This window comes from Cebidichthys violaceus, unplaced genomic scaffold (genome assembly GCF_023349555.1).
Source record: "Cebidichthys violaceus isolate CVI_PGR_0920_01 unplaced genomic scaffold, fCebVio1.0.p SCAF_197, whole genome shotgun sequence".
Taxonomy (NCBI): domain Eukaryota; kingdom Metazoa; phylum Chordata; class Actinopteri; order Perciformes; family Stichaeidae; genus Cebidichthys; species Cebidichthys violaceus.
This window is the reverse complement of record NW_027176369.1, coordinates 92,837-104,319: the sequence shown is the minus strand read 5'-3', so window position 1 is coordinate 104,319 and position 11,483 is coordinate 92,837. Positions and strand designations below refer to the sequence as shown.

Below are 11,483 nucleotides of genomic sequence, written 5' to 3'. Positions count from 1 at the left end.
TCTTCCAACTTTGTTGAGGCCCCCCCGTTTCAACATGACAACGCTCCCGTGCACAGACAAGGTCCATAAACAAAAAAGTCTTTCTCAGTTAAGTGCACATAGTTCTGGTGTGAACCCCATTCAACACGGAATAAATAAGCACATAAGAACTGCTGTCATACAAACAGTGCTTACCTCACCTCTACCTGGACTGCATCCCTGCACAAATCCTCTCCTCGTCCACATTAGACTTGATCCTCATCTCCTCAACAGCATCCCAGAGCGGTGGTGGTTTCAGCACCAGGTATTTGATTGACATTTAATCCAAAAATGAAAGTAGCTCCACCTGGACTATGCATGTGACAGTGTCCTTCTACATGCTGCCATTTTTTGTGTGAGAGCTAGCCCGCTGTAGGTCCACAACCTTTTGACATTGCCATACAAAATATATGTATGATACTAGGTATACGAGGTAGTTTGATTTGTTTACAGCAGGGTTCTCATTGTAAGTGAATTCACAATGCAGCGCTTAATGCAAAAGGCATGGAAAACAAGGAAGTTTAGTTAAATTACAGGTAAAGTGATAACTCCCTTTCTACATCTGATACAACTTCAAAACATGATTAACTTAACATGAACTATCTAAATTCAATCACTAATAAAGTCACTTTATAGATTAAGATTCTACATGTAAAACAAATCATCAGCAACAGTATAGTTATAATAATTATTCTAATAATTAGAAACACTTAAAACATTTGTCAATTGACTATATACTAATTCAATACGCTACATTTATTTGTGTTATTCAAAATTTCCGAAGTATTCAACGGGAGAGCGGTCTTTTCAATATTTTATTTTGGCAAGCACAACCGGAAGCTGCTCTGGTGACAGCATCGCGGATGACATCTGTGAACTTCCGGTAGACGCCGGGGAGGAGGAGCTTAAAACATCCGACTAGAAGAAGAAGAAGAAGAAGAAGGAGCCGTCCGGATGACGGTGGAAGCCAACTGACAGCAGCATCGAAACAAAAGAAAAAATAAGCAAATATCACTCCGCAGCTCGTTTGTGGTAAGTTTAAACATTTTTGAGCTTTCGTCCCTGTTTCGCTGCAACGTTTTGTTTTGTCTTTTTAAAACATAAAAGCGGAGGTGATGAACTTGACCGCAGTGCACGTTATAGGTACAGTGTGAAGACAGCTACTGTATGTGATGTCACGCAGAACTATTCGCCGAATTATACCCAGCGTGTACACCAACCAGCTGCTCATCATACTTCTGATAGTACCAGGGCAGCAGGAGAGTAACGTTACATGAATGTAGGTGTTACAACTAATAACTTCATTAAATAACAACAATGTCAGACAACTCTGATAGATGCCCACGTGAGCTACAACCGACAATGCCAAACAATGTCAATAATTAACTGGCTTTTATTGTGGATATTTGCTTGGGCTTTCAGGGAGTTGTGATTTTCCCACTATTTTATGCAATCAAATAGTTCTACAAAATAACAGATAAGTCGTTAAGGGAAGTGATGTTGCACCAGATACTTCTTTGCTAGAGTGTCACAATTGGAAGAGGTGAACTTCCCTCGTCTCTAGATAAACTCATTTAACAATAGACTGGTGATCGAAGCGCTGGTTCCTCTTCAGCATCCTTTTAACCCAGGACAGCGTTATCGCCTCGCACTGGATCTGAACCTCAGTCGGCATCTGTTGTGTCGTCGAGGCAGCGTTTTGACGTGATCCCGTCCTCGACAGAGAGATGCTGACCTCGTCCGAACAGTGACCGGAGCTCTCGCCTCGCCGTTCCCAGACCAGCCGAGACAAGGACCCTGCCGGGGAAAACCCCGACCAGACGGATCATGGCCGGCAGGCAGCAGAGACCTGCAGCTGCTCCCGACGGCCCGGCAGAGGCCAAAAGGACGGACCTCAGAGCCACCGAGAAGAAGTGCTGTGAGTGGTCTGTTTCTCCTCTCTGTGTGTGTGTGTGTGTGTGTGTGTGTGTGTGTGTGTGTGTGTGTGTGTGTGTGTGTGTGTGTGTGTGAAGTATCAATGCCCCTCACAGTATTCAATACTACCTACTTTCAGCGTGCTGTAAATTGTTTCCTGCTCTGTTGGCCACGACTAACGAGAGACGATAAGGTCTCAACTTTGACGCACCTGTATGTATATATATATATATATATATATATATATATATATATATATGTATGTATATGTATATATATATATATATATATATATATATATATGTATATATATGTATATATATATATATGTATATATATATATGTATATATATATATATATATACATATATATATATATGCATACCGTTCCTTTTTTGAAGCAACGCGCAAAGTCGACATTCAGCTGGTGAAAACGTCACCGAGCTCGGCTTCATTTTAACTTCCGACTTTGATGAATCTTTAACCAGGGAAGTGAAATGTTTCCATATATCAGAATAGTTCTGCTTGCTCCACACTTGTAGACATCTGTTCGTACATTCTAGAGGCATGTCTAGTCTCGCCACCTCCTTTTTGTTTTGATAGATTCCTTTTCCCTCTTGAGTCCGTTGTGGACACTAAAAGAAAACAGAGCCAAAGTTTTCCATTTCGTGTTCCAGTCCACAAGGTTTACTTAACCGGGTCGCTGAGCAGCCCGGACTTTGAGAAACATTAACCGGCAGTCAAGAGACGACGGCCGTATGACGGAAATGGTTACACCGAGCAGGTAGATGAACACGTCAGGGGTGACATTGGATTATGTCACGACCTTCCCCCTCTCCTTGCTGCCAGCGTGTTCTGCACATTAGTGTGTGTGTGTGTGTGTACAATATGCATATCGGCCCGATTTATTATTGTTATGAACGGGACATTTCAGGGGCAAGTTTAAAGCAACGATGAGGGCAACAGTTTATTCCCTTGAATGCTAAAATAACTAATACCTTTTTGTGTGTGTGTGTGTGTGTGTGTGTGTGTGTGTGTGTGTGTGTGTGCGCGCGCAGCTTGGGCCTCCTACATGACCAACTCTCCAACTGTGATCGTGATGATTGGGTTGCCCGCTCGAGGGAAAACCTACATGTCCAAGAAGCTGACACGCTACCTCAACTGGATCGGAGTGCCGACGAAGGGTCAGCACGACAGCAGCACTGCATGCTTTACTTTAATGTTCTAACGTTTGATCTCCGTGAAACAACCAGAGTCACTTTTAACACGTTTATTTCTGGAAGGTGCAGCGCAGACGTGCGTCTGCATCTCATCGGGGTGGCGCCGTGACACACTTTGTATCCGCCCTGGACGATACTTTTTTTTTTTAAAAAAAAGTTCTCGTATGCGCTGCCCCTGAAGGAAACATGACTCAGGTGGAGATCGCTGGTTTGGCCTGACAGCATCTCCTCTGTTGCCTCTTCTCTCTCGTGTTGTTTTGTGTCCCAACATGTGGACACAAAACAAGGAAGAAGAAGAGCTCTTGTATCTTGGTTTGACTTTTCTGTCTAAATATAGCATACATTAAAAAGAAATGATTACTAATCTGACAATGTTATGCTTAAGGCAATGCTTTGTTCATTTCTAGTTCACTACATGTCACCACCCTCCCCTTTTTCAGCAGTTGTAGGATTGTGTTTTCACCTGAATGGAATGCAGGAGAACTGGTTTTTGGCGAACTCGGTTGAGATGAAAGCCACAGAGCCGAACAGTAATCCTTGTCACTGACTCTGACTCTGACTCTGACTCTGACTCTGACTCTGACTCTGACTCTCTCTCTCTCTCTCTCTCTCTCTCTCTCTCTCTCGGTTCCCTCTGCAGTATTTAACCTCGGCGTTTATCGGAGAGAGGCGGTGCAGTCGTACAAGTCCTACGACTTCTTCAGACATGACAATAAAGAAGCAATGGAAATCAGAAAGTGAGTGAGAAAGCTCCTCTTCGCGTCGACCCTTTTTGACCCTTTTTGACCCTTTTGACCTCCCGATCAACGTGCTCATTGTGTTTCCACAGGCAGTGTGCCCTGGTGGCCCTGAAGGACGTCAAGGCCTATCTGAATGAGGAGGGAGGCCAGATCGCCGTGAGGACACGAACACACTCAATCTGCTGTTGATGGATGTGATGTGATGTGATTTGGGCTGAACATCTCGTGTTGTCTTGTCAGGTCTTTGACGCCACCAACACCACCAGAGAGAGGCGGGAGCTCATCCTCCACTTCGCTCAGGAAAACTCGTACAAGGTCAGAGTTCCATTCAGGATTCATTTAAGGGTCAGTTTGTCGTCACGTGAATTTCTAATGATTAGCGTCTTCTGTTAGGTGTTTTTTGTCGAATCGATATGCGACGACCCCGACGTCATCGCGACAAACATCCTGGTAAATGATGCTTTTTATGAATTATTTATTTATTTTTAAAGTTACAATCACAGTGTTGTCCTCGTTGGATGTCCACGCTGAATCGTCTCTACGCATGTTTCTCTCACAAAAAGGACGTGAAGGTGTCCAGCCCGGATTACCCGGAGAGGGACAGAGAAAGCGTCATGGAGGACTTTCTGAAGCGGATAGAATGTTATAAAGTGACCTACAAGCCTTTGGATCCGGATGAACACGACAAGTAGGAAAGCTTTTAGGGCTTAACTGTCCTCGATAGTTTCCCCGTGTTGACCTTGTAGATGATTTGGCTTCATCGGGGCAAGAAGAACAGAACATATAAACTGTCCACCGGGTGGAAACAGGAGCTCGTTTGTTTAATGGGTTGTGATTTGAGGAGCTGGTAGACGATAAATCCTAAAGTACCAATAATTAGTCAGTTCATGTCGTTCAAAGAAACCCACTGATGTATTAAAATGAATAAAGTAACTTAAATTAGGCTCCACATACTTGATCTTTGTTTGCAGAGAAGATAGTGTTGAACCTCGTCCTTGCTAATGACGCAGAATGTCCTGAAGCGTGTGATAAATGAAATATCTAGTATTTAGACTACACCAAGAAGCGCCAGCTGTCCCTTCGCCTGAGTCACGTTTAAGTGTCTTCGGCTACAGCGCCGACTCACTGTCCGTTGTCCTCTCTCCTCTCTGACACGCAGGAACCTCTCCTTCATCCAGGTCATCAACGTCGGCCGTCGTTTCTTGGTCAACAAGGTGCAGGACTACATCCAAAGCAAAATAGTGTACTACCTCATGAACATCCACGTGCACTCCCACTCCATCTACCTCTGTCGGCACGGAGAGAGCCACCACAACGTGGAGGGACTCATCGGGGGGGACTCTGAGCTGTCGGAGAGAGGCAGACAGGTGCTCTAACTCTTCACCCTAACCCTCACACAAGCATCTCCATGAGCCTTAAAGGAAGGGTTTGACACTTCAAATATGAAGCTGCAGCTGGAAACAGCTGGAAACGGCTACTCTAAACAAAAGAGACATAGTTTCTTTTGACAGCTAGCTAGTTAGCTAGCTGTTTCCCCCTGTTTCCAGTCATTGTGCTAAGCTAAGCTAACTGGCTGTAGCTTCGTATTTAATGGACGGATATGAGAGCGGTGTCAATCGTCTCATAGAACTCTTGGGCAAGAAAGATAATAAGCGTTTGTGCCAAAATGTCAAGCTAGTCCTTTATTAATATAATGTCCAGAACAACTTGAGCGCACTTATTCAAGTGTTTTTTTTTTTAAATATGAAGCAGCAGCTTTGATTGGTTAAGACAGGAAACGGCTACTCTAAACAAAAGAGACATTAGCGTGTTAATTAGCTAGCTGTTTCCCTCTGTTTCCAGTCATTGTGCTAAGCTAAGCTAACTGGCTGCTGGCTGTAGCTTCATATTCTCATAGAACCCTTGGGCAAGAACGATAATAAGCGTTTGTGCCAAAATGTCAAGCTAGTCCTTTATTAATATAATGTCCAGAACAACTTGAGGAGCTTTTCAAAAGTTATAAAAATCAAGCAACTATTTGTTTTAGCGTAAATCCAGTGAGACGAGGAGAATATCTGTAACTTCTGCTTTGTGTTCGGGTGTCACTTCTCCGGCATAAACGTCTCTTTCACACGTCCTCCTGTCAGTTTTCAGCAGCGCTGAAGGGTTTCGTTCAAGAGCACCGTCTGTCAGACCTGAAGGTTTGGACGAGCCAGCTGAGACGCACCATCCAGACGGCGGAGGAGCTGGGAGTCCCCTACGAGCAGTGGAAGATCCTCAATGAAATAGATGCCGTAAGGTCCTCCCGATGCGCGCGTGTGTGTGTGTGTGTGTGTGTGTGTGTGTGTGTGTGTGTGTGTGTGTGTGTGTGTGTGTGTGTGTGTGTGTGTAACTGAAGAAGACGGGCGGTCGTCGTGAGGGCGTGTGTTTTTATTCGCCTGCTTTTGTGTTTGTTTCAGGGAGTGTGTGAAGAAATGTCCTATGAGATGATTGAGGAAACGTACCCAGAGGAGTTCGCCATGAGGAGCCAGGACAAGTACCATTACCGCTATCCAGGAGGAGAGGTGACTCCTCTTTCCCTTTTTATCTTCAACAGGACGGATTAGGGTCTGTTATGCTTCTGCATAAGTTATGTTTCCGGTTCGGTCGTCGTTCTCGTGAATGCGTTATCTATGGAGGGGAATCCTCCACCTGGACTCAAGGCGTGACTGTTAGATGTTAGTGGTCAAAGGTTTTTTGGCCACAACTCAAGAATTGATGGGCTGATTATGCAGAGGATAAAATGATGATATTGGACAGACATGGACACAAACGGTAAACATTGTAATTGATTGATTTGTGACCATTTAATGAGGTTTCGCTTTAGAGACCTCCATCTGAAAGTTTTTTTTTAGATGTGATTAAAAATATAGTCAGTTGAGGAAGTGGAACCTATGATCAGAACAGTCGCTGTTATGACTCTCAAACTTGTGTGTACCTTTTTTTGGCTCTAGTCCTACCAGGACCTGGTTCAGCGTCTGGAGCCCGTCATCATGGAGCTGGAGCGACAGGGCAACGTGCTGGTCATCTGTCACCAGGCCGTCATGCGCTGTTTGCTCGCCTATTTCCTGGACAAGAGCGCAGGTAACGAGCAGAAACAGAAACACGACGCCTCGACAGAGCCTCACATTATAAAACCGTATTTACAGTAAACTGTTGAGTCTCTGCTAACAGCTGGTTTTTTTTTTATCATTTATCTAAAACCTGTGTGATCCTTCTACTCTATTAGATTACCTGTGGGTTGTTCCAATGGCTGTAAATGTTTCAGCCTGTTTTGACAGAGGACAGAATGAATTGCCGTCTGACACCGTGTATTCTCTGACGTCACCACAAGAGGACGCCAGAGTCGTGCGACTCAAAGCATTTGGCTCGACCCAAAACAAAGAACTGTTGCCATAAACTAATCTTATTTACAGGTTCATCAAACGTTGGACGTATCCTGAGCCACGTCACCAGCTGCACATGACCTTTCATGGATGTGTCCGTTTATATTCAGACTCCGCTGATTCATCTTAAAGCACGACGAAGATATTAATCAGGCGCTGAATCATGACTTTAAACGTCCACTTCAACTGTGTGTCGAAAGACTCCGTGACGCTCTAGAAGCGAGAGTCACAGACGACGCATCGTGCGCATAACGTGAATTGTGCTTGCATTAAATAAAGCACATGTTGAAAACTGTGTGGGAGCACTCGGTGGTAAAAAATAACAACCCTGAGTAATAACTGGGTGGGTAGAGAGTAGGAAAATGCTGCTCAAAATCAAATCCATAATTAGGCGCCGGGTTCCGTCAGTCGGCAGAGGAAGCGGCTGCAGCGTCTCGACCGCAGTGTGATGACTGCAGAGACCAAACGGTGTGGGTGCAGCTCTGACTGGCATGTCACCCTGCTGCACCCCCGCATGCAGTCTAAATACAGCTGCATGCGCCGTCCCAAACGTGAGTGGACGTAAAAACAGGGTCTCATGTTCTTTATCTCTTTCGTTGGCACAGATGACCTTCCCTACTTGAAGTGTCCGCTGCACACGGTCCTAAAACTCACCCCCGTGGCTTACGGTAAGCCGCTTCACTGTTAGTGCTAGTTGACTAAACGTCCTCCTCTGTTGTTCCGTGACGTGTTGTCCTCCTGTCTCCCTCTTCTAGGTTGTAAAGTGGACATGTATGACCTGAAGGTGGAGGCCGTCAACACCCACAGGGACAGACCTTTGGTAAGCGTGTGACCTGTCTTTGTTAAGTTCTGTCGTAAACTGAAGTTGTCGGTCGAGTTCAGCAGTGCAGAGTCGGTCATCCACTACAAAACTGACCGCGGCTATATTTAGGTCAAACCAACAATTACACAACCTCCAGGAGTCTTTTGCTCCAAAAGTCCTTCCATTCGATGCTCATATAGAAAGACACTTTGAGTTTGTTTCTGATGAGTGACGACCGTCGAAACTCAGAGTCCCAGACAGGAGTGGGTGTTAACGCATCAACACGTTAGCTGAGAGCGCTCTCGTTAAACGGGCCCAGCAGTATCCTGTCTGCGGAGACCAAAATAACAATGCTCTTTATATTTACGGCTGTTCGTCTCACTGGTTGTTTTTCTCTCCTGGCTCTCTGACAGTCACGTACGCAGAGCACACAGTGACTTCAGAGGTTTAATTAGTGCAACACACACACACACACACACACACACACACACACACACACACACACACACACGTGTTAATCAGCCCACCTTGTCTGTCTGCTTCTGCTTCTGCTTCTTCTTCTTCGCTACCCAGAATGCCGTGCCGCCGGCGTTCATCCGACGGAACAGCTTCACCCCGTTGTCCAGCCAGGACCAGATTAAACGGCCGCGCCTGTACAGCGTGGGCAACCCTTCTCACGCTCGCATGTCCCAGGCCCCTACTTTACCCAGCATGCAGTTCTCCGAGGCGTCCGAGGGCGCGGAGATGCTACAAAGCGAGGTCGGTGTCGTGGATGTAAATTCATCAATTTTTAAAAAGATGTTTTTAAATGGAGGAAAAAGTAAACTAAGACAATCCCAGAGCAGGAGTGTCATGTCTTACAAAGTGTTCTTCACGCACATCTTGGATGTGATTTTGGTCCGTGTTTCCTCATAAAGTGACCTCTCTTAAATTCTCTGTGGCTCACAAACATAAAGGGAGTGTTTCACTGCGGCTGGTGACCTCACATTTTACTATTAGCTCAAGTTCAGCCGGTGCCAGTCAAAACGCCTCGGCCATCTCTTGGTTTGGTGTGTTTTTCTTCACGCTTTTCTGCCTCTCTCTCCCTCTTTCCGTCCTGCAGGACTCTGTGAACGGTTTCGGTGCAGCAGACGGAGGCGACTGGAGTTAAAAGAACCACACAAAGAGGTATTTTCAGCCTGTTCCTCTTGTTTATCACGCGGAACATCTGTGATCTCCACCTCAGATATCTCACATCTTTGTTTTTCTCATTTCCTCCAGGCTTTTTCTCCACATGGATGTATCACCAGTTCTGAAGACCAGCAGTAAACCCCCCCCCCCATCAATACATTCTTAAACACTGTATCTGTGTCACCATGTGTTATCTCTTTGTCTTTTTGTTGGATAGGTTATATATGTGTGTGTGTGTGTGTGTGTGTGTGTTAGTGTGCACGTACATACATGAACTCAATGCCTTTGCACAAAAGCCTTCATATCAAGGCTGCGATCCAGCTCATATATATGTATATATATGTGTATATGTATATGTATATGTATATATATATATATATATATAGAGGATGTAGAGGAAGTAGAGCCTCTGAAGACCCGTCCATCAGTTCCTTGTACACTCCACATACTGTCGTCTACAGTCACATCACGCTGGATTAGATGTAGAACATGTTGATTGTGAATTTCACACCTCTTTTGAGTCTTATTGTGAGGTGAGTGCCTCTCTTAAAGGAAGCTATGTACGGCCTTTTAAGCTACCTATTCAACATTCCCGGGGGATGTGCGTCCTTCCTCTGGTGGTCTGATTCAAAATGTAGTGATAATTTTAATTTTGAAGTGTAATGTAAAGCTGATGGAGCTTGCAGCAGGCAGACACGGGCTGTAAAAAGTAATGAAATGTTTCGTCTTGCCTTGTAAAAGCGGCTAACTGTGCTTATTTCCTCTGTGACTCTTAATTATTCTGCTCTTCTCTTCATTTGTGTTTTTGCCTTCCACTCAAACAACAGCTTTATTATAACACAAAGTGCTCCTGAATTATTATGCCATTTATGCAACAAATATACTGTATGTTAATGACTAGCTTCATAGTGACCACACTCACGTGACTTTGATTAGAGTATCAGCAATAAATCAACATTCGGAATAAAGTGCCTTTATTTGTTTAAAGGACCACAAGGCTGTGACAGTAGGGTTGAATGTCTTCAACAGAGCTGCTCGTTGAACACTGTACATGTTTCCTTTTAATAAAGTACATTTTATCGCAGTGTTTACGTTGACTTCTGTTTTATTTTGACCTCTTTTAGTTTGGTGAAGAAGTGTGTGTGTGTGTGTGTGTGTGTGTGTGTGTGTGTGTGAGCTCACTGGGAGTCGCCTTTTCTGTTTGCTAAACTTCATTCCAGAGAGAATTCATACTGTACATCTTTCAAATCTAGATTTATGAATTATGTGTTTATGGTAAAAAATATAACGTAATATGTCCCTTTTTTTCTGAGAGTGGGTGAGACAGAAATTGTACCAAAAACAATGATGCAACTCTCATTTCTATGTCCATTAGGTTGTTTAATGATGATATGATGCTCTCATGATTTACTAACATATGTCTGATCCAACACTGACGTGTGGTTCAGTTACAAACATTATCACTGAGTCACTCCTGAGTTCTGTACAAAATACACACAAACAAACACTCTGTGTGACATGACAAGTTCTGGCATGGAAATGATTCTTCTTGCTCTGTTTTAAAGTGATGTAAGAAGCTTTGAATGAGTGAGATTTGCTTTTAACGGCTGCAGGGTGAGTCACCAGGGAAGCGGAGGAGGAAACGTCCCAATCAGTCGTATCTCAGAGAATTTAATCTGCACGTTGCTTTGACGCCTGAAATGATCCTTGAATGTGTGGATTCAGATAAAGAGAATTTGCACACTGATTAAAAGCAGGCCGCCTCAAGGTGTCACTCAGAAAAAAACAGGACATTCTGATGTAACATTTCAAAATAAAAGCACTTCAAAATGTCATTCACGAGCCAACTTAAAATCACATTCATGAGACAATTTGTCTAATTTCAGATTTGATGTTAGAGGAAACATTCCATAGTTACAAAATCATTTCACCTCAGGTTGATAGCAGACCACCTCAAGGTGTCCCTCAGAAAAAAAACAGGACATTCTGATGTAGCATTTCAAAATAAAAGCCCTTCAAAATCGCATATATGAGCTAACTTCAAATCACATTCATGAGACAATTTGTCTAATTGCAGATGGGATTTTAGAGGAAATGGTGCATAGTTACAAAATAATTTCACCTCAGGTTGATAGCAGACCTCCTCAAGGTTTCATTCAGAGAGAACCAGGACATTCTGATGTAGCATTTCAAAATAAAAGCACTTCAAAATGTC

The 11,483-nt window shown here is 44.0% G+C and overlaps 1 protein-coding gene across 2 annotated transcripts; it reads left to right on the top strand.

Annotated features, from left to right (window-relative positions):
• Positions 1-931: 931 nt before the first annotated feature.
• Positions 932-10,352, top strand: LOC137875055 (6-phosphofructo-2-kinase/fructose-2,6-bisphosphatase 2-like). Of its 2 annotated transcripts, none has more exons than XM_068714007.1 (17): positions 932-1,050; positions 1,742-1,936; positions 2,991-3,116; positions 3,793-3,889; positions 3,982-4,048; positions 4,133-4,207; positions 4,286-4,342; positions 4,456-4,580; positions 5,052-5,259; positions 6,019-6,165; positions 6,331-6,435; positions 6,865-6,994; positions 7,902-7,964; positions 8,052-8,116; positions 8,672-8,857; positions 9,201-9,265; positions 9,359-10,352. In XM_068714007.1, the coding sequence occupies exons 2-16, from the start codon at positions 1,846-1,848 to the stop codon at positions 9,246-9,248; spliced, it is 1,590 nt and encodes a 529-aa protein (XP_068570108.1). In that variant the 5' UTR covers positions 932-1,050; positions 1,742-1,845; the 3' UTR covers positions 9,249-9,265; positions 9,359-10,352. The 2 variants fall into 2 exon arrangements, with proteins under 2 accessions (XP_068570108.1, XP_068570109.1); XM_068714008.1 differs by having other exon boundaries at positions 1,714-1,936.
• The last annotated feature ends 1,131 nt before the right edge of the window (positions 10,353-11,483 follow it).

Excerpts from the sequence above, each read along its gene's own strand:
- LOC137875055 (XM_068714007.1), top strand. The coding sequence starts at position 1,846 with ATGGCCGGCAGGCAGCAGAGACCTGCAGCTGCTCCCGACGGCCCGGCA. Across the intron at positions 1,937-2,990 it reads AGCCACCGAGAAGAAGTGCT|CTTGGGCCTCCTACATGACC; the intron begins GTGAGTGGTCTG and ends GTGCGCGCGCAG. Across the intron at positions 4,049-4,132 it reads AGGAGGGAGGCCAGATCGCC|GTCTTTGACGCCACCAACAC; the intron begins GTGAGGACACGA and ends TTGTCTTGTCAG.